This window comes from Equus asinus, chromosome 25, assembly GCF_041296235.1.
Source record: "Equus asinus isolate D_3611 breed Donkey chromosome 25, EquAss-T2T_v2, whole genome shotgun sequence".
NCBI classification, from domain to species: Eukaryota; Metazoa; Chordata; class Mammalia; order Perissodactyla; family Equidae; genus Equus; species Equus asinus.
Window position 1 is genome coordinate 43,530,553 of NC_091814.1, and position 26,644 is coordinate 43,557,196.

General features: G+C 37.5%; 1 protein-coding gene across 5 annotated transcripts in view; it reads right to left on the reverse strand.

Annotated features, from left to right (window-relative positions):
* SOAT1 (sterol O-acyltransferase 1) overlaps positions 1–26,644 on the reverse strand; it is an 84,501-nt gene that overhangs the window by 23,159 nt on the left and 34,698 nt on the right. For 2 of the 5 annotated variants that reach the window (XM_014845294.3, XM_044757935.2), the window contains 4 exons: positions 24,966–25,024; positions 5,570–5,718; positions 4,324–4,383; positions 43–150 (listed from right to left, as the gene is read on the reverse strand). In XM_014845294.3, the coding sequence (XP_014700780.1) occupies positions 43–150; positions 4,324–4,383; positions 5,570–5,718; positions 24,966–25,024 (376 nt within the window). The remainder of the gene's footprint in view (positions 1–42; positions 151–4,323; positions 4,384–5,569; positions 5,719–24,965; positions 25,025–26,644) is intronic. The other 3 variants (XM_070497600.1, XM_070497601.1, XM_014845295.3) reach the window with 2 other exon arrangements.

Below are 26,644 nucleotides of genomic sequence, written 5' to 3' on the forward strand. Positions count from 1 at the left end.
CATGCATCAACTGTCCAAACACCTTTTTCTTTCTTGTCTTACCTTCCTTCATCAATGTAATCTACGACAACTGTGCTGAGGATAAAGAGAATGAGGAGAGCAATAAACATGTGATATATTGTTCTGATGTGGTCCACCTCAAACAGCTCACTGTAAATGTAGTCCAAACAAATAAAATTAATAATCTATATTTAATCTTAAAACACCATAAAGACTTTACTTTAAAGCTGCTCAGAAGATGCTTAATCCAACCTCCAAAAACATCTCAAACAGTAATCAGAGAATATTAAACCTGAGGTAGAAAGAGTAAATGAAATGACCAATGTAAAAACTTAAGGAAGAGCTTAGAACAAGGCTCTTTCCAATAAAATGATACTGCCCCCTAGAACACAGCATGGATATCAAACACTTAAAACAAATGGTGTGCATTCTTGAAAACCTGCCAGGAACAGTAGCTTTCAAAGGTAGACAAAAGGCCATTCACTGAAAACAGGGAACACAGAAACTATTTCAAATGCTAAAAAGTTTTGAAAAAATCCTTCTTACATTCCACTCTCTACACTTAACTAATATACAGGAAATATATCTATTTCCAAGAAGTATTCACATACGCATTTCTATATTGTTGATGATAACCAACTACCACCTGTGTGTCTATAAACTTCACCATTTACAAATGCTTTTACTTTCTATCCTCATAGATGTTTTTATTTGACTAAGACTGAGCTACTTTTCTTTTAAAGTGTAACAACGACTTTCTAGATGACTTTTTCTAAATAAGTTTTTATATTTGACTAAAGATTTTTAGCTTTGTTTTTAGAAAAATATATGTTAATCTTCTAAATAACTTTCTGAAGAATCTAAAATACTATTAAATCTCTAGATTAAGGATCTTCAAATTCTACTAAAAGCCCACCTAAGCCATAGAATGTGTTTCATTTTCTTGGTTAAAAACATTTTCTAATTAAATGGTATTTTAATTTTGTTTATTTTTCATATAGTACAATTCTATCATTAAAATCTTAATTATAGTGTTCCAAGTAATTGTTTTATATTACCTTTTATGTGAAAAGCCCACATATCCCCCCAAATACAGATTTTAAAATATAAATCTCTTCAAACAATAATGTCACAAAATACTGAAATGGTATTCTACGTTACATATTCAAAAAACTTTGGCCTTCTCATCAAAGTTAAGTAATACAGGTGAATTGGCTCACAGAAAGTGAGCTCTAGCAAGCATAAGATGCATTTTTAAAGATAAGAATATTGAGACACTTAGATAATTTTTTACAAAGCTATTTCAGATGACCTACACTAACACAGGTTAAATTACAGCAATATTCTAATAAATGAATGAATGAGTAAATAAATAATCTACTCACAAAGCATGGCAAAGCAAATATTCATTACCCACCCAAAGTGTACCTTTAATTTTCAGTTCACAAATGAGGTCACCAAAATTAATTTTCATTGCCTACTAATTTTTTCATGAAATCCATACAATCAGCAGTCTAAAATAAGTAAATCTGAGAAAACTATGAAGTCTCTAAACTGCTAGCCAAAGAAGAGACGACAAAAATTTACACAGGCATATCTCATTTTATTGTGCTTTGCTTTATTGTGCTTAACATATATTGCGGGGTTTTTTACAAATTGAAGGTTTGTGGCAACCTTGTGGCAAGCAAATTTTTCACTGACACTTTTCTAACATTTGCTCACTTCATGTCTCTGTGTCACATTTTGGTAATTCTCACAATAGTGCAAACTTTTTCATCATTATTATATTTGTTATGGTAATCTGAGATCAGTGATCTTTGATGTTACTATTGTAATCGTTTTGGGATGCCACGAACCATGCCCATAGAAGATTACAAACGTAATCGACCGATGTGACTGATCTGATCCACCAACCGGCCATTCCCTGTCTCTCCCCCTGTCCCAGGCCTCCCTATTCCCTGAGACACAATGCTATTGAAATTAGGCCAACTGATAAGCATTCAATGGCCTCTCACTGTTCAAGTGAAAGGAAAAGTTGCAGTCTTACACTTTTAATCGAAAGCTAGAAATGATAAAGCTGACTGAGGAAGGTATGTTGAAGCCAAAATAAGACAAAAACTAGGCCTCTTGCACCAAACAGTTAGCCAAGTTGTAAATGCAAAGGAAAGGTTCTTGAAGAAAATTAAAAGTGCTACTCCACTGAACATACAAATAAGAAAGTGAAACAGCCTTATTGCTGATCTGGAGAAAGTTTTAGTGGTCTGGATAGAAGATCACACCAGTCACAACATTCTCTCAACCAAAGCCTAATCCAGAGCAAGGCCCTAACTCTCTTCAATTCTGTGAAACCTGAGAGAAGTGAGGAAGCTGTAGAAGAAAAGTCTGAAGTTGGAAGAGGTTGGTTCATGAGGTTTAAGGAAAGAAGCCATCTTCAAAACATAAAAGTGCAAGGTGAAGTGCTCAGAGCGAAGTGCTCATGTAGAAGCCGCAGCAAGTTATCCAGAAGATCTAGCTAAGGTAACTAATGAAGGGGCTAAACAACAGATTTTTTATGCAGACGAAACAGTCTGATATTGGAAGATGTCATCTAGGACTTTCATGAGTCACTGCCTGGTTTCAAAGCTTCAAACCACAGGTTGATTCTCTTGTTAGCAGCTAATGCAGCTGGTGACTTAAAGCTGAAGTCAGTGCTCATCTACTGTTCCGAAAATCCTAAGGCCCATAAGAATTATACTAAATCTACTCTGCCTGTGCTCTGTAAATGGAACAACAAAGCCTGGATGACAGCACATCTGTTTACAACATGGTTTACGGAATATTTTAAGCCCACCATTGAGACCTACTGCTCAGAAAAAAAAAGATTCCTTTCAAAATATTACTGCTCATTGACAATGCACCTGGTCCCTCAAGAGCTCTGATGGAGATGCACAATGAGATCAGTGTTGTTTTCACGCCTGCTAACACAACATCCGTTCTGCTGCCCATGGATCATGGAGCAATTTCAACTTCGAAATCTTATTATTTAAGAAATAAACTTCATAAGACTACAGCGCTGCCATAGATAGTGATTCCTCTGACAGATCTGGGCAAGGTAAATTGAAAACCTTCTGAAAAGGATTCACCATTCTAAATGCCATTAAGAACACTTGTGATGCCTGGGAAGAGGTCAAAATGTCAACATCAACGGGAATTTGGAAGAAGTTTATTCCAACTCTCATGGTTGACTTGGAGTTGTTCTAGACTTCAGTGGAGGAAGTAACTGCAGATGTGGTGGAAATAGCAAGAGAACTAGAATCAGAAGTAGAGCCTGAAGATACCACTGAATTGTTGCCATCTCATGATAAAACTTTAATGGATGAGCAAAGAAAGTGGTTTCTTAAGATGGAATCTTCTCCTGGTGAAGATGCTGTGAAGACTGTTGAAACAAAGAGTTTAGAATATGACATCAAATTAGTTGATAAAGCAGCAGCAGGGTTTGAGAGGACTGATGCCAATTCTGAAAGAAGTTCTATTGTGCATAAAATACTATGAAACAGCATCACATGCTACAGAGAAAACGTTCATAAAAGGAAAAGTCAACGGACAGGGCAAATTTCACTGTGGTGCTATTTTAAGAAACTGCCACAGCCACTCCAGCCTTCAGCAACCACCACCCTGCTGAGTCAGGGACCATCAACATGGAGGCAAGACCCTCCACCAGCAAAAAGATTATGACTCACTGAAGGCTCAGATGATGGTTAGCATTTTTTAGTAGTAAAGTATTTTTAAATTAAGGTACATAGATTTTTTTTAAACATAATGCTGTTATATGATTAACAGACTATAGTATAGTATAAATGTAACTTTTATATTACATTTAATATTACAGGAAACCAAAAAAGTTCGTGTGACTCACTTTATTGTGATACTCACTTCGTTAACAGTGTTCTGGAACTGAACCTGCAATATCTCCAAGGTATGCCTGTATATCAAGAAGGTAGCAACACCAAAACTCTCTCAAAGTGGTTTACCAAATTATAAAACTTCTGTTCTAGTTCTTTGGGTAACCAATTCTCTGCAGCACAACTTCAAGGCATTTATCAGAGGACAGATAACTGTTCTTATCTCTAAATCTTCCTTTGCAACAAGATACAGAACCAGAAGATCAGAGAGAAGAAGCAAGAGACAAATGTACAAAAAGAAGTATCAAAACTAATAATTTATATGAATATAGAACAAACTCATTAAACATTCATAGATTAAGCAGTGATTCTAACAATCAGAATAGTTTTATCTTTTTTTAATTCAAGCTAATAATTAACAAAAGCAACAAAAAATACTCACTCTAAGAGAGACTGCCTTACAACAAAAATCTTTCCATGTTCTGGAGGTGCTCTCAGATCTCTGAGAAGAGCAAAAAATTAAAACAAAATATAAGTACCTCAAGTATGATAAGAAATTTAAACCTACGGATAAGAGAAAGAATGTTACCAACTATAGCATGTACCATCAACAGCCTTCTCACTATGATCCAGGTACTGTGTTAAGGGTTTTACGCGTGTTACCTCATTTACTCCTTCTGAACATGCTATGAGATAGGTACACGCAAATCTGGTTTGGAAGAGATGCGAGGCACACCTAACTAGAGCAGCATTCAAAGGGGCCCCATAGCCCACCTATGGAAATGCATTCCTGGCAACACACACTGAACACCATTCCACCTTCTCCTAGATATCCAGGAGGTCAGACAGGCCCCCAGCCATACTTTACTTCAGTTGACATACTGTTATTGGTCAGTCCTCCAAATCTGCATGATGTTTAAGATTCCCTCCCTAATTTCAAAAGACTTCCAACAACCCTCAAAAGCCTACTGATCTTAAAGGTTGCCTCTAGTTACTAAAATCACGCATCTTAACATCTAGCATTATCATCTTCTTTAAGGCTTTTTGCACTACTGCCAGCACTTCTTTCGACTATTTCTGGTTAAAACTGTCCTCCAGAATGGGAGAGACTGACAGAGACCACAGAGGCATAAACCCAAGGAAAGCACGGGATGGCAAATTAGTACACACTGGCCTTTGACAGCCATCCCTCTACTGCTCTGGATGACTGACCAATTGGAAACACATATACTAATTGAACTGTACTTTATTACAAGTATTGTATAGAGCACAATACAGAGTCAGTATAATGATGTGCTGAAAAGCACAGACTCTGAATTCAAATTCCAGCTGTGTATTCCTGGACAACAGTTAACTGCTCTCTGCTTCAGTTCCTGATATGTAATATGCAGACAGTTACAGTGCCTACCTCACAGAGTCCTTGTTTGGTTTAAATGTAAAGTATCCAACAAGTGTGGGCTCTATTATTTTATTAGTGTAGTCTTAAATGAGGTATGCATGTTTATTATAATGCACACATTAAGATGAAGAAGCTTGCCCTTCAAATATTTAAATAATTTGCCCAAGTCAACACACAGATAAGAAAAAGTGGTGCTAGGAGGTGAATCTAGGCATTTTTATGGCAATTCTGTCCACTGAGCTATAGAAGAGTAGATGTTTGCATTAAAAGAACTAATACTCATACTTACTTAGCTCTATGGTTGTTCTCTCCTTTAAGAACAGAAAAGGTTGTGACAGCACATCCACCATTGTCTAATGATGCTGATTTTTCTATGAGATTGGTCACAAAATCATCAAAGTGACTGCCAACTTCCTTCATAAAAAATGGCTTTAATTCCTAGAATTTTAAAACAAATAAAGGAAAATATTAGGAACTAACAAATGCTGATGAGTTATTACCATTTTTCTAAAGGGTTCTCTTTAACAGAGCTGGATCAAAAGAAATCCATGTTAAGTGAGTTCAGAGTAAAAACACAAAAATGACTTCTATTGCTAACCTTAGTTTCAGAAATGGCTACTGGAAAAGCAACATGATGATTTATGTATTTTTAAAGATTTATAACCTTTTAAGCATAAATCAAGATATCAAAACAATCACCTACTAAATGAACTCCTACGAATGATATACAAAAGCAGAATAACAGAAATGATAAAAATGATAGTCTATTTTTTTCTCATCAAGTTTTATCTGGAAAACAATAAAAAGTAAAAACCAGGGGGTTGGTCCCGTGGCCGGGTAGTTAAGTTCACGCGTTCCGCTGCAGGCAGCCCAGTGTTTCATTGGTTCGAATCGTGGGCGCAGACATGGCACTGCTCATCAAGCCACGCTGAGGTGGCATCCCACATGCCACAACTAGAAGGGCCCACAATGAAGAATATACAACTATGTACGGGGGGGCTTTGGGGAGAAAAAGGAAAAAATAATAAAATCTTTAAAAGAAAATAAGTAAAAACCAGTATCAGATCACCATTAATTTTAAGTCCCCTTTCTTCTCAAGCAATACCTTGACCCCCAATATAAAAAAATATTTATATTTTATATCATGTCATTACTGTATGACACCAACATTTACAAAATAATGTTTATTCCTACCTCCATAGCTATATATTTATCTCACCAAAACACACATAATTTCATAATATAAAATTGTTATACATTTTGGTCCCAGACAATCTTCAACATCTTAAAACTTACATATCCACAAGTTTTTGAGAAGTATTAAGCAAAAAAAGTTTCTTCAGATAATAACAGATGACCTACTGTGGATGCTCAAATTATAAATTTGGATATTTTTAAACTGATAGGGCCCATCTATATAAAGAAAGCAAGTGTTACTTACAAATTCCTTAAGAAAAAAAAAAGTGCCTTTTGCTCCAACTAAATTATTTAGATTGAACCTAAAATATCTCAAGTAGCATTTTTCCAGGTTCTGTTTTATCACAAGTTTCACCAAGTCCTTTAAAAGTAAAGCCTAAAGGGGCCGGCCCAGTTGCATAGTGGTTAAGCTCATGCTCTCCACTTCAGCAGCCCAGGGTTCGCAGGTTCAGATCCTGGGTGCAGACATAGCACTGCTCATCAAGCCACACTGTGACAGCATCCTACATAAAAAAAATAGAAGACTGACACAAATGTTAGCTCAGGGCTAATCTTCCTCACCAAGAAAAAAGAGTAATGCCTAAAGAGGAGTGGGTCAGCATCATGGCAGAGTGAGCTCTTTCCTTAGACTCTTCCTCCTAAGATATAATGAAAATGACATTCATAAACTAACAGAGAACATTCACAGAACACAAAAGACATCTGAGAGAACCACGGAGTCATACATGTGAAGGTGGAGATGCTGCACCTCCTGAAAGGAAGTGGGGGAAGGTAAGAAGATCCCCTCTTCCTCCCAAACAGCAGCACACCAGGGCACGGGAACGTGCGTGGCTCTGAGAAGAGAGAGGGGAGGAGCAGCTCTCCACAGGAACACCTTTGCTCTCCACATTCCCTCACAGCCAGTGGGAAAGGCCCACACAAAGGTGGCTAAGCTATTGAGGGAGTGTCTTCATTAAGCCAGCACCCCAAGAAAGCAGAGAGTGAGGGCAGAGTGAGAAAGCCCCCGGGAATATGCACGTGAAAGAAAGCACCCATACCCCCTGCCCATCGCTCCAGTTCAGCCAGTCGGCCAGAATGCCCATAAATACATTAGAAAAGCAGCAGCATTGAGCGAGCTAGCCGGCAATTACAGACAAGGCTGTCAGCGTAGATTCTAAGAGCAGGCTCAGATGCCAGCGATTGTGGCAAGCTCAGAATACACAGCCCCTGACCCACCCCCAGTGACAGTAGGTGGAATCTGTGACTATGCAAAGGCACAACTCCATGCCATCAAACAGTATGAAAAAATACATTACTACTCCAAACCAGAAGGAAAATGACAAGCACCCAGAAATCAATCCTGAAGGCAGAGAAATTTACAATCTAAATGACAGAGAACTCAAAATAGCAACCATAAAAAAAGTCAGTGAGTTACAAGAAAACACAGATAAACCATTCAATGAAATCAGGAACAAAATTAATGAACAGAGGGAATTCTTCACAAAAGAGATTGAAACAATACAAAAAAACCAATCAGATATGTTGGAAAGGAAAAACACAATGGATGAGATAAAGAAAAATCTAGAATCCCTGAATAACAGAGCTGATATAGTGGAGGATAGACTTAGCAGTCTGGAGGACAGAAATACAGAAAAGCTATAGATGGAGGACGAGAGAGAATTAAGACTAAAAAGAAATGAAGAGGGGCCAGCCCGGTGGTGCAGCGGTTAAGTGCACACATTCCGCTTCAGCAGCCTGGGGTTCACCAGTTCGGATCCCAGGGGCAGATGTGTCACTACTCAGCATGCCATGCTGTGGTAGGTATCCCACATATAAAGTGGAGGAAGATGGGCATGGATGTTAGCTCAGGGCCAGCCTTCCTCAGCAAAATGAGGAGGATTGGCAGTAGTTAGCTCAGGGTTAATCTTCCTAAAAAAAAAAAAAAAAGAGAGAGAGAGAGAAATGAAGAAATATCCAACTCAATTAGGAAATGCAACATAAGAATTATACGTATTCCAGAGGAGAAGAGAGGGAAATGGAGCAGAAAGCTTCCTCAAAGAAATAACAGCTGAGAACTTCCCAAACCTGGGGAAGGAGCTGGAAATACAAGTAAAAGAAGTTAAAAGAACTCCTAATTATACCAATGTAAAAAGACTTTATCCAAGGCATGTATTGGTAGAACCAGCAAAGTCAATGACAGAGAAAAAATGTAAAGGGCAGCAAGACAGAAAAAAATAACCTATCAAGGGACCCCTATCAGGCTTTGGGTGGATTTCTCAGCAGAAACCTCACAGGCTGAGACAGTGGAATGATATATTCAAAATTCTGAAAGACAAAAACTTTCAGCCAAGAATACTCTAACAAAAATATCCTTCAGATATGATGGAGTAATAAAAACTTTCCCAGATAAACAAAAGCTGAGGGAGTTCATCACCACAAGATACCCCCCGCCCCAAGAAGTGATCAAGATCATCACACCTGAAGAAAAAATGAAAGGGTTTACAAAGCCTGGAGCAAGGAGATAAATAGGCAGACAAAATCAGAAAAGCACAGCTCTCTATCAGAACAGGTTAGCAAACACATCATTATAACATTAAAGATAAAGGGGAGGAAAACATCAAAAATAATCTCATCATTTTAACCACAAACTCACAAGACAAGACGGAAAAGTTGTGACAACAACTTAGAAGAGGAAGAGGAAAGGAATAGAATCAGCTTAGACTAAGGAAATAAGAGGCTATCAGAAAACAGACTATCACACCTACGAGATTTTAAAACAAACCTCATGGTAACCACTAAGCAAATAGTCAGAGAAGAGACACAAATAATAAAGAGAAAACCATCACAGAGAGCCACCAAACTGAATGGGTAGTCTGAAATACATGGGATGAGAAACAAAGGAAATAAAAACAACTGGAAAAATGAGTCATACAATGGCAACATTAAGCCCCCATGTATCAATAATCACTCCAAATGTAAATGGATTGAATTCTCCAATCAAAAGACATGGAGTGGTGGGATGGGTTAAAGAACAAGATCCAACAATACGCTGCCTCGAGGAAACACATCTCAGCTCTAAAGACAAACACAGGCTCAGAATGAAGGGACTGAAGAAGATACTCCAAGCTGATGGCAAACAAAAGAGAGCAGGCTTTGCCACACTTATTATCAGACAAAGACTTCAAGATAAAAAAGGAAATGAGAGACAAAGAGGGGCAGTATCTAAGGAGAAAAGGGACATTCCACCAAGAGAACATAACACTTATATATGTACCCAACAGAGGAGCACCAAAGTACATAAATCAACTATTAAGTGAACTAAAGGAGATATTAACAGCAAGACAATAGTAGGGGACCCTTAACACCCCACTTACATCAATGGATAGATCATCCAGACAGAAAGTCAACAAGGAAACAGTGGCTTTAAAAGAAAAACTAGACCAGACGGACTTAACAGATATATTTATAGAAGCCAGCATCCAAAAGCAGTAGAAGAGACATTCTTCTCAAGTGCACATGGAACATTCTCAAAGATAGACCATATGTTGGGGAACAAGGTAAACCTCAATAAACTTAAAAAGAGTGAAATCATATCAAGCATCTTTTCCAACCATAATGCTATGAAACTAGAATCAACTACAAGAAAAAAGCTGAGAAAGGGACAAATATGTGGAGACTACACAACATGCTACTGAACAACAAATAGTTCAATGAGGAAATTAAAGGAAGACTCAAAAAGTATCTGGAGACACATGAAAATGAAAATACACCATACCAATTCATATGGGATGCAGCAAAAGCTGTCCTAAGAGGGAAATTCATAGTAATACAGGCCCACCTTAAAAAAAGAAAAACCTCAAACAAACAATCTTAAACTACACCTAACAGAACTGGGAAAAGAAGAAAAAACAAAGCCTGAAGTCAGCAGAAGGAGAAAAATAAAAATTAGAGCAAAAATAAATGAAATTGAAGCCAAAAAACAGTAGAAAGCATCAACGAAACTAAGAGCTGGTTCTTTGAGAAGATAAACAAAATGGACAAATCCCTAGCCAGACTCACTAAGAAAAAAAGAGAGAAGCCTCAAATAAATAAAATTAGAAACGAAAGAGGAGAAATTACAAAGGATACCACAAAAATACAAAGACTTATAAGAGAAGGCTATGAAAAACTACACGCCAACAAATTGGACAATCTAGAAGAAATGGTAAATTCTCAAGATTCATACAAACTTCCAAAACTGAATCAAGAACAAATAGAGAAGCTGAACATACTAATCACAAACAAAGGGATTGAAACAGTAATCAAAAACCTCTCATAAAATAAAATTCCAGGACCAGATGGCTTCTCTGGAGAATTCTACCAAACATTCAAAGAAGATTTAGTACCTATCCTTCTCAAACTATTCCAAAAAGTTGAAAAAGATGGAACACTTCCTAACACATTTTAGGAGGCTAACATCACCCTGATCCCAAAGCCTGACAAGGACAACACAAAACAGGAAAATTACAGGCCAATTTCACTGATGAGCATAGATGCAAAAATCTTGCTGTTTGTAGATGACATGATTTTATATATAGAAAAAACCTAAAGAATCCATCAGAAAACTATTAGAAATAATCAACAACTACAGCAAACTTGCAGGGTACAAAATCAACTTATCAAAATCAGTTGCATTTTCATACTCTAATAACGAACTAACAGAAAGAGAACTCAACAATACAATACCATTTACAATTACAACAAAAAGAATAAAATATCTAGGATTAAATTTAACCAAGGAGGAGAAAGACCTATACAATGAAAAGTATAAGACATTACTGAAAGAAATCGATGATGACATAAAGCAATGGAAAGATATTCCATGCACATGGATTGGAAGAATAAATACAGCTAAAATGTCCATATTACCTAGAACAATCTACAGATTCAATGCAATCCCAATCAAAATCTCAATGACATCTTCACAGAAATAGAACAAAGAATCCTAAAATTCACATGGGGCAACAAAAGACCCTAAATAGCTAAAGCAATTCTGAGGAAAAACAACAAAGCTGGAGGCATTACAATCTCTGACTTCAAAAAATACTACTATTTTTTATAGTAAACAAAACGGCATGGTACTAGTACAAAAACAGACACACAGATCAATGGAACAGAACTGAAAGCCCAGAATTAAAACCACAGATCTAGGGACAGCCAATCTTCAACAAAGGAGCCAAGAACATACAACGGCAAAAGGGAAGTCCCTTCATGCAACTCAACAACAACAACAAAACAACCTGATCAAAAAATGGGCAGAGGATATGAACAGACATTTTTCCAAAGATATACAGATGGCCAGCAGGCACATGAAAAGATGTTCAACATCACTAATCATCAGTGAAATGTAAATCAAAACTACAATAAGATATCATCTTATACCCGTTAGAATGGCTATAATTACCAAGACAAAAAATGACAAAAAATAACAAATGTTGGAGAGGATGTGGAGAAAAGGGAACCCTCATACAGTGCTGATGGGAATGCAAACTGGTGCAGCCACTATGGAAAAGCAGTATGAAGATTTCTCAATAAATTAAAAATAGAAATACCATACAACCCAGCAATTCCACTACTGAGTATTCAGCCAAAGAACCTGAAATCAACAATTCAAAGAGACTTATGCACCCCTATGTTCACTGCAGCATTATTCACAATAGCCAAGAAGTGGAAGCAACCCAAGTGCCCACTGAGTAATGACTGGATAAAGATATGGTCTGTATATACAATGGAATACTACTCAGCCATAAAAAAAAATAAAAACAAAATCGTCCCATTTGAAACAACATGGATGGACCTTGATGGTATTATGTTAAGTGAAACAAGCCAGACAAAGACAAATACCATACAATTTCACTCATATGTGGAAGATAAACTAAGATACAGACAAAGAGAACAGTTTAGTGGTTACGAGGGGAAGGGGGTTGAGGGTGGGCACATTTCTATAGTGACTGACAAATAATAATGAACAACTGGAATTCTACAACGTTATAAACTATTATGACCACAATAAAAAAAAAAAGTAAAGCCTAAAAATATCAATGCAATTTAGGAAGGCTTTTCAAACTGCTCTGTTTCCCACAATTCCTAAATGCCTTTTGGGTCCTGGGCAGTGAGAATATAAGTTCCCAGCTCTCACCAGACAGCTGATGGAGATGGAAAATATAAGATACATACATATAAAAAATATAGACTAGAGTACCTAAGTATCATCTGAGCAATATAACCATGGATAAAGACTCAAAGAACATATAAGAGTTTAGCAAACAAAGAAAGCAAGGATAAGATGATTGGAAATGTATTTTTTGAGCTGGGAATTGAAACCTCAAAGGACCAGTAGGATTTAAGATTAAATGAAAAGTGGCAGAAGGAGAAAAAGTGATGAAAAGCAGCAAGACAGGAAAGGATTAGCCAACAGAAAGTGTGAATGAGGGAGGTTGGTTTTAAGGACAAAATGAGAGGACCTATGTTCCCTGGAAGAAATAAAGAGTTTTTATAGAATTATTTTTTCATATTAAGGTTATCTATATTTTATTTTGGTTCCTTTTCCTTGTTCCATTTCAATTATACGTCCATCTTCATTTTGAAATTCTTCAATAGGATGCTTCCCCAACCAAAGACAAAACAAATCCAAAAAAAAAAATAACAAAAAGAAAAAAGATTCTTTTCTCATTTCATCTCTAGAATTAGACTGAATAACAAGTAAAGGTTTTTTCCAGTTACAAAACTGTTGTCCCACATAGAAATATACTAAAAGGCAAGAAAAGAAAGAATCTGCTCACTCCACTAAGTGCTAGGTACAGTTCTGGGCACAGTTCTAGGCGCTGGAGATACAATGAACAAAACCAAATCCTTGTCTCTATGGAACTTACAATTTCCGTGGGAGTAAAGCAGAGCTATATATATATTTGAGAAAAAGCAAGGAAATAGGATGTCCTAGCTGAAGTAAAAGAGTAATAAGAGTTAAGGTCAGAAAAGAAGCGAGGGATGGCGGGAGGGGGCTAAACCAACACTTCACCCCTACTCACATCAGTCTACGGAAATTTCACTCAACATTAAAAAGGAAGCCTGCAATCTTGAGACGTGGCAAAGGGAACCAAGCCATTTCTTTTAGCTAGGATTCCTCATACTCTGGAACCAGTCCCCTTTCCAATTAAGTACTGGGTCGAGTAGACCAGAAACATGAAAAAAACCATGATGAACGTTATACAAATGTCAGAAAAGCTGCTGAAATCAGGTCCTAATCCACCCAGCTCAAGTTAAATAGAGCAGTCAACTTCTCACGGCACAAGCTCTTGTGCCTTACTCACTACTTGCCCACAGACAAGGCTTTGCCGTACATTCCAAAGAACTTGAAACTTCTACGACAATCTCCTTACCTTCACCCTGCTTATCAATTGTACCCTTTTTCCCCCTTCCTCCTATTCCCTTCCTTTCCTTCCCATACTCCAAAACTCCTACCTTCTCTGCTTGCACACTCACTCCAGAACTAAGGGGATCCCTTGTTATCCCAACCTGCTATCTGATCTCAGGGACCAAAGAGATCTGGATAACAAGCAGTACTTCTACTATTCAGCACCTGTGCTGGTGAACAAGACACATGCAGCCTTGCTCTCACTGAGCTCACTGTCCATCAGTGAGGAAAGACATTAGTTATTAATGGTGCAGTGAATGCCACAAGGAAAAACCAGTTCAGAGTGATAGGAGAACAGAGAGAGAAAAGAGAAAGTCTAAGAATAAATATCACAGGCATCTCAATAGTGTGAGGGCCAGTATAAGGTGGTGACAGATGTCAAGTCTCCTCGAAAGTTTCTTTCACAACTCCCTCCCCATCCCCCAATCTATGACTCCAAACTGTGACACCTCAGACAGAACAGAACACTGCTTTGGCATGCTGAGCAAAAAGGTCCCTATTTTAATGATTAATTCATGTCTTCTTTTCATGCAGTAAAACTTGTATATGTGGGTAGTTCAGGAATCCATACTCGAGCTAGTACAATATTAAGGAAAAAGACGTCTTTAGTGCTGATAAGAACTAGTAAAAGAAATATATAAGCTTCCAGCCAGGCAGACCTGGGTTCAAATTCTACCTCTACCACTTGAGTGTGGCCTCAGGCAGGCTATTTCACTTTTCTGAGCAGTTACTTATGTGCAAAATTTAAATGAATAACATCTAACTTGCTAAACTGTTCTATCAACTCTAAAAAAAGGCCCCAAAACAAAAAAACCTGCAAAAACGCATAGCACAGTATCTAACACAGTTATCACTCTGCAGATATTTGTTACTCTGCCCCCGCCCACTGTCAGAGCTAACCTATGAAGAAAAAAACAATAAAACAATGTACAATAAAAACTACAATTTAAGTAAATTCTATCATTTAGTGCTATTACTATTAGAAGGTTAACTATTTAAACCTACCACATTCCTATACACAGTATTATACTACCTAGATGCCTAATGTTTATTTCTCATTGGCTTTCTCTTCTTTCTCTGAGGAATTAAAGTTGAAAGAAGCTGCTCTACTGGTAGACACAAGGAAGAACTCTGTTGTTGACACCACTCCGTCTCCTCAGCCTTCTCCTTTCATGTATCCAAGGACTGAAGAAAATAAAGAGTTACTGCTTTGCGCTGGCCCCATGGCTGAGTGTTAAAGTTCCATGCACTCTGCTTTGGCAGCCCAGGTTTGCAGGTTCCATCCCAGGCATGGACCTGCACCACTCATCAGCCATGCTGTGACAGCAGCCCACATACAAAATAGAGGAAAACTGGCACAGATGTTAGCTCAGGGCTAATCTTCCTCAAGCTAAAAAAGAGGAAGACTGGCAACAGATGTTAGCTCAGGGTGAATCTTCCTCAGCAAAAAAAAAAAAAAAAAAGACTGCTTATTACTATCATTCCCTTTCTAAGAGGGAATATAGAAGAATATAGTACAAGACGTGCTCCACTTCTACCTTCTTCTGAGTTCTTCTATAACCTGAAACTGGCATTAATTAGAACTTCAAAATATGATCACAATAAATCTGAATAATGTCTAATATCAGTAACCTGAAAAGGAGGTTGAAGGTTATTAAGTTTTCTAATTTGCTTATCTTCTCAATCTCGTCTCTATTAATTTCATCCAGCCCATGGACTATGATTGTCACAGCACAATGAGAGATGGAAAGAAGGATGACGGAAGGAGGAGGCAGATAGTTAACTAGAAACTAGAAAAGCTGGGTGCTTAGATAATACATTAAACAGAATCACCATATTTTAGCACGCAAATAAACCTCATTTTTTAAATAAGCAGCTGAACTACACAACCTTTAAGATTCTAAGAATGGGGAACAACAACCACGAAGCAGAGACCCTACAGTTGGAACACACACTGAAGGCACGCATGAGTGATCAGAGATGAGGCTAGAGAAGCAAACAGGGGCTAGATCATGACAGGCCTTCAAGCCATTGTAAGAATTCTTCATTTTATCCTAAGGGCAACTGGAAACCAATGTTTTAAGCACAAGGTTTGTAAACATTTTCAGATTTGCATTTTAGAAAGATAACTCTTTTTTTCTTTTTTTTTTTAAAGATTGGCACCTGGGCTAACAACTGTTGCCAATCTTTTTTTTTTTTTTTCCCCTGCTTTATTTCCCCAAACTCTCCCCGTACACAGTTGTATATCTTAGTTGCAGGTCCTTCTAGTTGTGGGACATGGGACGCTGCCTCAATGGGGCCTGACGAGCGGTGCCATGTGCGCGCCCAGGATCCGAACCCTGGGACGCCGCAGCGGAGCGCGCGAACTTAACCACTCGGCCACGGAGCCGGCCCCGAAAGGTAACTCTTCTAAAAAGGCTTCTAAGCAGAGGTTACTTTGGACTCAGTCTTAAAACGAGAAAAGAGCAGGGTCATTTACTGATAGATAAACAATCCTTTCAAAGGCAAAGAGGCATGAAAAAATAAAAAAGCAGGCTCAGAGAAAGAAACACAAAGTAAAAATGTATACTGAGTACAGAGTATAAAAAATTATCCTGAGGGGCCAGCCAGGTGGCACAGCAGTTAAGTGCGCACTTTCCACTTTGGTGGCCCAGGGTTCACCGGTGCAGATCCTGGGCACAGACCTACGCACCGCTTGTCAAGCCACACTGTGGCAGGCGTCCCACATATAAAGTAGAGGAAGATGAGCATGGATGTTAGCTCAGTGCCAGTCTTCCTCATCAAAAAAAAAAAAAGCGGATTGGCTGCAGATGTTAGTTCAGAGCTAATCTTCCTCAAAAACAAAATTATAATCTGACTACACAAGATCATATTGCCAGTCCATGAATTACTTGTTTCTCTGACTCACTACCTGGCTTTCCACAGAGAAATCTTTTAACCTCACAGTGGCATGGAACCAGGAATCTGACCTTTTTGAGCAAAACAGCTAAGAGAATAGGTAATCCAGCCATACACCGCATAATGACATTTCAGTCAATGAAGGACTGCATATACGACGGTGGTCCCTTAAGATTAGTACCATACAGCCTAGGTGTGTAGTAGGCTGTATCATCTAGGTTTGTGTAAGTACACTCTATGATGTTCGCACAATGACCAAATCACCTAAGGGCGCAATTCTCAGAACCTGTGCCCATCGTGAAGCGACACGCGTGTACAGTGTTTAGGTCTTACACTAAATTGACTCCTAAAGAGGAGTCTCCCCTGACAATTCGCTCTCAAGTTACTGCACCTTATCCTTTTCCTTCATTGCACTTAATACAATTTGAAATTCTATATATTTCAATTTTTTGGTCTCTTAATATCTGCTTCCCCAATCTGACTTTAAACACCATGTCTTTTTGTTAACCACTGTACATCCAGCTCTCAGCAAAGCAACCGGCAAGACTGCAGGTGTTAAATATATTTCCCAACAGCTTTTGAAACCAACCTCTGGCATGAAAACTCCTACTCATAACACCACTGGCTGTATCCAATGTCTGATAAAGCAGAAGGTAATTATCTTAAAAAACCACCTAGCCCTGATTTCTTTCTAGAAGCCATGAAGGGAAAGAGACTGCAAATCACTATTGTTGCTATTGTTGGTAATGGCTGTTATTTATTGTATGACTGCTATATGCTAGATACTCTCTTAGGGGCTTTTCTATTTTATTTCTAGTCTTAAAATAATCTCTGAAGTAGACAATATAATTCCTATTTTACATATTAGGAGATCTCGGCTTGAACAAATAAAGTGATGTGGCTTGCCCAAAGTCACAGAACTTGTAAGCTGTAGAACCAGGATCAGGTCTACACGACCTCCGAGTTCGCATGACATTATACTGCTTTCCACTGTACTTTATCTGAAATATTTTCTATCTGATTAGCACAAGCCAAAAGAGAAAAACCTAAAAAAAAAAGTCAATGAGGTACATGTAACCTGAAAATGGTAATCTAATAAAAAGGTGTTTAGCTTAGTTCTACTGCAAACAGTGCATTTGAAAGCAGCAATGCAGAAGTTTATAGTCCTAAACAGTGCATTGTAATAAACTCCTCCTCCATATTTAAAAATCAGAACTTCTAGGGAAGTTAAGTCTTGAGCATAATTATTACATAATCCTTAATACAGGAAGCCAAAGGTTCAAGATAAACCAGTAACTAATAAAATTAGAGCTCTGAATTACAATCCCTTTTTATTAAAAATAAAATTCATCCTGGGCTGTCTCCCAATTTAAACTAGATTATAATATTCTGGATATCACATTTTTAATCAGCTGAAATACATTTATTTACTTTAATCTACTTAGGTAGCTCCCTCATCTTAACTATTCAAATGGTATATTTTACCGTTTCTCATCATCTTTACCTACTTCCTTGACTTCTTTTTTTTTTGGTGAGGAAGATTGTCCCTGAGCTGACAACTGTTGCCAATCTTCTTTTTGCTTGAGAGGATTGTACCTGAGCTAACACCTGTGCCAATCTTCCTCTGTTTTGTATGTGAGACACCACAGCATGGCTGGATGAGCGGTGTGTAGGTCTGCAGCCAGGATCTGAACCTGCAAACCCCAGGCCGCCAAAGCAGAGCGTGTGAACTTAATCACTATGTCACCAGGCCGACCCCCTCCTTCACTTCTTTATTAGCCACTGTTAAATGCTAGAAACCAGAAAGTAGTAAAAATACAGTCCTAACAGTTAACAAATGATACATCCATACAAATGACTAACATGAAGTCACTTTTTTAAACAACACTTTCAAAGAATATTTCAACACCAAAAAAACACAAAATAATGTTAAGAAAAATATACAAACTGAACATATAAACTGATGCTGATTTTGCTAATGTATCTATGATGCACATGCCCGTATGTGTCTACATGGATCTGTGTGTGATGGAAAAGGAAAACAAATTATTGGGAGAAAATAAACCAAAATGTTATCTCCAAGGGGCAGGCATATGGGTGATGACTGTTTCCTTTTTATACTTGTCTCTTATAAATTTTCTGCAATGAGCCTGTACTACTTCTATAATCAGAAAAAAGCTACTTTATGTAAGAAAATATATCCCTCCTCTTCTTAAAGCAATCCTATATGGTAGCACAACATTAAAATAAAATGTTAACAAACCTTGGCCATATTTTTTTAAAGAACGTATTCATCTAAGATGCCACTGATTTTTGTTTGGTACTAAGAAAGAAAAAAGCTGCCAAGTGAATTACACTAAATAGCACAGTGTTTTCTCATTTTCAGAGATATTAAAATAATAGAAAAAAATGTGTTCAACCAATGATATGCAGAATATTACCGGTAATGTGACTAGTTTTGACGTTTTGGATTCTCATTAACTGTAAAATAGAGAGTAACTATCATCTCTAAGGTCTTCGATAGAGCTCTAAAATCATGTAATTTCTTATCACAAATATCAACTTACACTGACATCATTTTACAGCTTTCAAAGGTAGGTAAATGAGAAAAGGCAGAAAGTGAAATATTAGAACAATATAGTCACACATAGCCAAAAGAAGCTAAGATTTGACCAGACAATCAGGGGCAGGAAAGTAAAACAGACAGTTGTAGCAGAGGTGTTAGTTGTCAACCTATCATCCCTCACCCTCTTCCTTAGTACTAGAATCCCTGACTTTGTCCTGGGTACATGACTGCTCAGAATAAATAAATTTCCCAGTCTCCTTTTGCACCTATGTGGCCACGTGACTAAGTGCTTGCCAATGAGATACAGGCAGGATTAGCTTGATAAAACCTCGAGAAAACTTCCTTAAAAAATAGCTGCTATCTGTTCCTTTACCTCCTTCTTTCCCTACCTCAGTTCTACTCCTTGGAACTCATGAAATGGCCGGAGCCACTGGGACAATGAGAAGGAGGATCACAGCCTATGAGACAGGGAGGTAAAAGGAACAGGGTCCCTGAGCCCCATGGAGTCACCATACTAGTTGTGGACTTCCCAACTCTGGATCACTAACATGAGAGAGAAATATACTTCTAATCTTGTTTAAGAGACAATTACTTGTGTTCCTCTTGTGTTACTATCACAGCACAACCTAATCTCACCTTATATAACAATCAAAAAATTTCTGGACAGAAATTACTTAGACTTATCTCTCCAGCAGTCCGCCAAGAAATCAAATTTTAGAAGAGGTTACTCGAATGACTAATAAACCATGAAGAGAAGTCCTCATTGCAGACATGCCATCTGAGTCTTACTCATCACAGTTTGCTTATTTAATGGTTGGGCAATAGCATAAGGTATTGATGTGAAAAATACTTGCAACACTATATAAGAAGCAAAGAAAACATGTTGCGACAAATATGTATTTTTAAGAAGTGGAAATAGAAAGTAATTTTTCATCCCTTTAATTTTCACATTAGACCTAACATTCTCTTTATAAAATTGTATACATTAATAAAAGTTCTACAAATATTGAGAGTAAAGACACTCTCTTTTCTTTTTTCAACATATTTCCTTTTCTCTGGAAACTGTCCTCAAAGGTGAGAGCAGACACCCAGTCTCCAGGACAGGGCTGTACTAAATGGCCACGCCCTTCTGGCCAAAATCCAATCCTCTCGCTCATAAATCTGAAACTCTGAGTTTAGAAAGACTGAGAGGAAATCTTTTTTTTTTTAAAGATTTTATTTTTCCTTTTTCTCCCAAAGCCCCCCAGTACACAGTTGTGTATTTTTAGTTGTGGGCCCTTCCAGTTGTGGCATGTGGGGCACTGCCTCAGCATGGCCTGAAGAGCGGTGCTACGTCCGCGCCCAGGATCCAAACCAGCGAAACCCTGGGCTGCTGAAGCGGAGCGCGTGAACCTAACAACTCAGCCATGGGGCCAGCCCCAGGAAATCTTATTAATTGAAAATTTCATAACTATCTTAACTCTTGCTACTAAAATCCTTTCCCTTTCCAAAGCATGAGTATTCAGCTTCTCCTAGAATTCTATGAGATATATTAATATTTTTCAAATACATCTCTTTTTACGCTTAAATAAACCAAAGTAGGTTTCTGTTATTTGCAACTAAAAGAAACAATTTAACTAACACAATGTTAAAACAAACCTAATTTACCTATTAATGTAAATTAGTTGGCACTTAATCACTTCAATCTCCTCTGGACTGTTCCAAGATCTTTTAAGTCTTGCTACAACACAATTCAAAGGATTTCAAAAGGCCATGACTCAGGGTCACACAACGTATTACCCGACTAGCACATTTTTTTTTTTAATTAAGCACTTAAAACTTCTTAAGACAGCATTTAGACCTACAAGTGACTTTAAGAGATTCAATCAGTTCAATCCTCTAATTTCAACCCACTAATGTCATCACCTCCACCATCCCTCTTCCCTTCAGACTAAAGAGCTTGCTTAGTTCTTGACAATTTTCTTCACTCTTCCTTAATATGACCTCCTCTATCTATATATCTAAATTTTTACAGCGAGTTCTTTGAAGGTTGCCAGATTTAGCAAGTAAAAATATAGGACACCCAGTTAAATTTGAATTTGATAAACAACAAATAAGTTTTTTAGTCTAAATATGTCTCAAATATTGCATGATGACTACAAAACTATTTGTTTATCTGAAATTCAAATTTAACTAGACAGACTGTATTTTATCTGAAAATTCTAGTTTTGTGGAGCCGAAAGAGTTAGCCAATAAGACCTATAGGCTACCCATTCTCTTTACATAACAGGAAATAGTGAATTAGAAGCAAAAGTTGAAGTTAGCTACACAATTATGACACAGACTGTTAGAGCTGACGGGGACCCTGGAGATGGCTAGTCCAGTGTTCTTACTTTTAAAGATCAGAGGAAGACTGTCCAATGACAATGAGTGACAACTGGGTTGGAACATGAGACCCAACTACAAATGACAAGAGAGATTCCTGATTTTCATTTGTTTTAAAAATTATTTCTAAAAACCCGGAAGAAAAAAGGAATTAGCATGTGAAAGAACAAATAAATTTCATAGCTCCAAACAATATTCCTATACCCGTCACCTTGACAGTCATTTCATGTTATTAAATGAACCAATTTGCTTCAACCAATAAAGCAAAACAACAACAAAATGAAACCAGTTAGAGATCACTCTTACAAAATGGAATAATTTAAGTAAATAAGGGTATGTATATAAAGCACCTGGTGTAAGGCCCTTCCCCTCCCAGCCCCTGGTTCCTCAGTTTAGAACACTACAGTGTTACAATAGCTTCGTACTTGGTCTCACTGTCTCCAAACTATAAATTATCCCCAACTTTGATATCAGAATAGCATTCCTAATATATTGCCCTCAAAAACATTTCAGTTAATAAACAACGGCAAGATATTCAATTCATTTGATGTCAAATTGCCAATGAAAATATTCCTAAGTCCCCCTACAAGTTCACCAAAAGAATTTTGGTGATTCATTCAGAACAAAAACACTCTGTAATAAACACAGAGTATATTCTAAGGGTATAAACTAAGTACTTAGAAGTATAAAGTAGGGAGGACATGATTTCAAGTTCGGGTATTTACCGTAGAAGTAGTAGCTTTTGAGCTAGAATTTGAAGGATATACAGTGTTTCGGTTGGTGAAAGTAAGAAGTTAAAGGAAATTTCAAGTAGACAGAGCTTCATGAACAAGGGCATTAAGGTAGAGGAAAAAGTGCTTTACCATCTAGCCCCAATTTTCCAACTGTATTTTTCTTTCTATTGTGCCCCAATAGGGGCGCAGACACGATTCAAGTGTCATTTCCAAGATACAATGTAAGATTCCTACCTCCAAACCTCTGCTCAAGCCAAGCTGAGCAGGCCAAGCTTTCCCTTAACAACAGGGAACAAGTCTTGAGGGCTCTGTGACCCTCATATCATTTGCATAATACAGAGTAACGACAACATTAATTAAACCAATGTCCCCGTTTCCCTCAGCTTCTTCTCCCTTACGTAACATTCATTTATTTCCCTCTCCTTCAAACACTCCTAACTGACCAAACTAAAGAATATAAGTGTATTCACTGATTAATATACAAAACAGATAAGGAGAAAACTATCTTTAAAAACAAAGTTTCAGGGCTGGCCCAGTGGCGCAGCAGTTAAGTTTGCACATTCCGCTTCGGCAGTTCAGGGTTCACCGGTTCACATCCCAGGAATGGACCTACACACCGCTTTTCAAGCCATGCTGTGGCAGGTGTCCCATATATAAAGTAGAGGAAGATGGGCACAGATGTTAGCTCAGAGCCAATCTTCTTCAGCAAAAAGAAGAGGATTGGTGGCAGATCTGAGCTCAGGGCTAATCATCCTCAAAAAAACCCACAAAGTTTCTACTTAAACATGTGAAACATTCCCTCTAATCTTCCTCTAGTCCCTCTCTCCCCCACCTCTACTTCCTACTCCACACACCCTTTCCTCCTTGAGTTTGTGATTCTGCATAAAACTAAGTTTCCCTCCCATTTTAGATTTTTTTGATAAACAGCAACAATAGCAGGGACGGACTGTCCTTTCACCTATTTGAAACTTTGACAAACAGGACACAATAAAGGCTTTGTGTTCATGCTGAGGAGAGAAGGAGCAAAAGAGGAACGGAAGGGGAATTTGATAAGGAATAGAAGATCAACCTGGAGCCCAGCCTGTCTAGAGGAACGAGGGTTAGAAATACTCTAGTTAAGCCATAAAAACAAAATTCTTTTATTCTAATCACTAAATTTGCAAGAACGGGCCCTTAAAAACAGCACACATGCCTATATATTAAATATTTTTCTTTTGTTAGACAAAATTATAAATTACCCCTCAGATAAGTGGAAGTTATCTAATAATCAAGTCTTTAAAAAGTCTCTTACAATGAAAGAACAAATTACTAATTGGAAAAAGACATTCACCAGAAATGACCTTCACCATTATAGTTTTAAAGGCTTACACATGTATTCTAAGGCAATCAAGAAAAATAAATAAAATTTAACACACTATTAACTAGGGGTCTAGACTCACAGCTTCAAGTATAGTAAATAAACACACCTTTTGAATACCATTTTATAAAGCAATACAATAAGTGGTTACATGGTAAAAATCAGAAATATATTTATTGGATGAATTGGGGGTAGATCTCAATGTTAAGCAAACGGGTACTTGTACTAAAACTTCTAGTGAGAGCATCATCTCTGGACTCAAAAAGTGCTGTATCTCCAACAAATGAGATGAAAGTGAAAATGTTGTACCCCAGGATTGGAAAATACTGAAAAGCTAGCTCTGATCATTATGAAGACACTAATATCAAAGTGAATATAAATAATCTTGTATTTACTGTTCTGTGAAATATGCCTGTAAAAATATTGAAATTTAAATTATTCTCTATAAATGCACGTATGCATGCATGCACATGTGACTAAATTAATAAATAAAAACAAGGCTATTTCATCTTCATCTTTGGATGTTTGGTCAATAAATTTTGGAAGCAATTTTCTCACTGGGGAAAAGGGAGGCTGCCTTGGATTTGAAGTCAATTTACATTCAGACACACACAGTATTGGATTATTAAAAAAAAAACCTGTTCTTTGTCCTCTAGAATTTCCTGAGGGCACTGCTGAATTCTGACTTGTAGAACTGTTTGCCCCTTTTGAAATGGCTCCACGTTGTTGTTTTTGAGTTGGTATTTCTTCTACGTCCCTAACAGGGAGTCTACTTCTAGATTCAGATTCAACATTTATTGGAGATCTATTCCTTACTGTGAACCATGATAGATACTTTCACAAAGCATTTACACATTCATACAAACATTCAACTGGATCATGGTTTACTAAAACCGAGTTTTGCTGGTAAAAGCCAGAAAATGAAAGTGACAGGATGAGATGGGAGAGAAAAAGGCAAACTGGTTCTTATGTAGGGTGACAAGGTGGCAGACCTTATTTTCCTGATCCACAGCAGCATGATGTCAACTGATAGGAAAGGTGAACAATTATTTAAGCAATTTAGCATTAAAAATTTTACTGAACAAAACTCTACCCTAAAACTCTTTATTTCTGTTTCTGGAAGAGGGAGTTACTTACCTCTGCCTCTGCCGTCAACTGTATCTTCTTTGCTATCAACTGTTTTATGTCAATCTGACCTAAGGAAAGAAAAAAATGTAACTCTTAAGTTGATGGATACAGCTACCTACCAGCATTATCTAAATCATAAAGCTGAAAAACAAACAAGCAAAAAAGGATGACTATGTAAACTATGGTACAGCCACAAAACACAACACAGTTCTTAAAAATGAAGCATGGGTTGGGGCTGGCCCCGTGGCTGAGTGGTTAAGTTTGTGCGCTCTGCTTCAGCGGCCCAGGGTTTCGCCCGTTCGAATCCTGGGCGCGGACATGGCACCGCTCATCAAGCCATGCTGAGGCGGCATCCCACATGCCACAACTAGAAGGATCCACAACTAAAAATACACAACTATGTACGGGGGGCTTTGGGAGGAAAAGGAAAAATAACATCTAAAAAAAAATGAAGCATGGGCAATATAAATAGAAAGAAACATATACATAAAAATGCTACGTAGAAAAAAGAAAATTCCTATATGTACACACAATAATTACAACTATATTAACAATATGATGCTGTAACATCCAATTCTGACAGCATGGAAAATTTGATTCTCTGAATGGATCCTGCAACTCTGACTACTAAAATGCACAAGCAACAACAAATAAATTGGACTTCATCAAAATTTTCAAAAGACTTTTCTGCTGCAAAGGACACCACTAAGAAAGTCAAAAGACAAACCCTCAGGATGGGAAAAAATATTTGCAAATCTGGTCAGGAACTTATATCCAGAATATATAAAGAACTTTTACAACTCAGTAATAAACAAATAATTTAAACATAGGCAAAGTATCTGAACAGACATTTCCCCAAAAAAGATATACAAATGGCCAAGACCACATGAAAAGATGTTCAACATCACTGACCATAAGGGAAATGTAAATCAAAACCACAGTGAAATATCACTTCACAACCACCTAGGATGGCTATAATCAAAAACACATAACAAGTGTTGGCCATGTTACACCTGAGACTTCAACAAAGTTATGTGTCAGCTATATCTCAAAAAAGCCAGGGGGGGATAAAAGTTGTACATGCAGGAAACTTTGAGAAAACTGTTACTTTGGGGATTGGGTATGATGGTTCTTCGGCAATACAATTAGAGAAGTGTTTATAAACACCTGTAACGATGATGTTTATAAGAGTGGTACCCACTTGGTACGAATAGTTTAACTGGGAGGAAAAACTGTTGGTCAGAATGTGGAGAAATTAAAACCCCCTGACATTGCTGGTAGGAATGTAGAATGATGCAGTGCTTTTAAAAAACAGACTGGAAGTTCCTCAAAAGGCTAAACACAGAGCTACTATATGACCCAGAAATTCCACTCCTAGGTATATAAACAAGAGAAATGAAAACATGCCCACCCAAAAATCTGTACATGAATGCTTACAGCAGCATTATTCATAATAAAAGAAAGTGAAAACAACTCAAATATCCATCAACTGATAAACAGATTAATAGAATGTGGTCTATCCATATAATGGAATACTACCCAGCAATAACAGGAAAGAAACGCTGATAGATGCTATAACATGGATGAAACTTGAAAACATTATGCTAACTGGAAGAAGTCAGTCACAAAAGACTATATATTGCTTGATTCCATTCACACGAAATGTCCAGAACAGACAACTCTAGAGA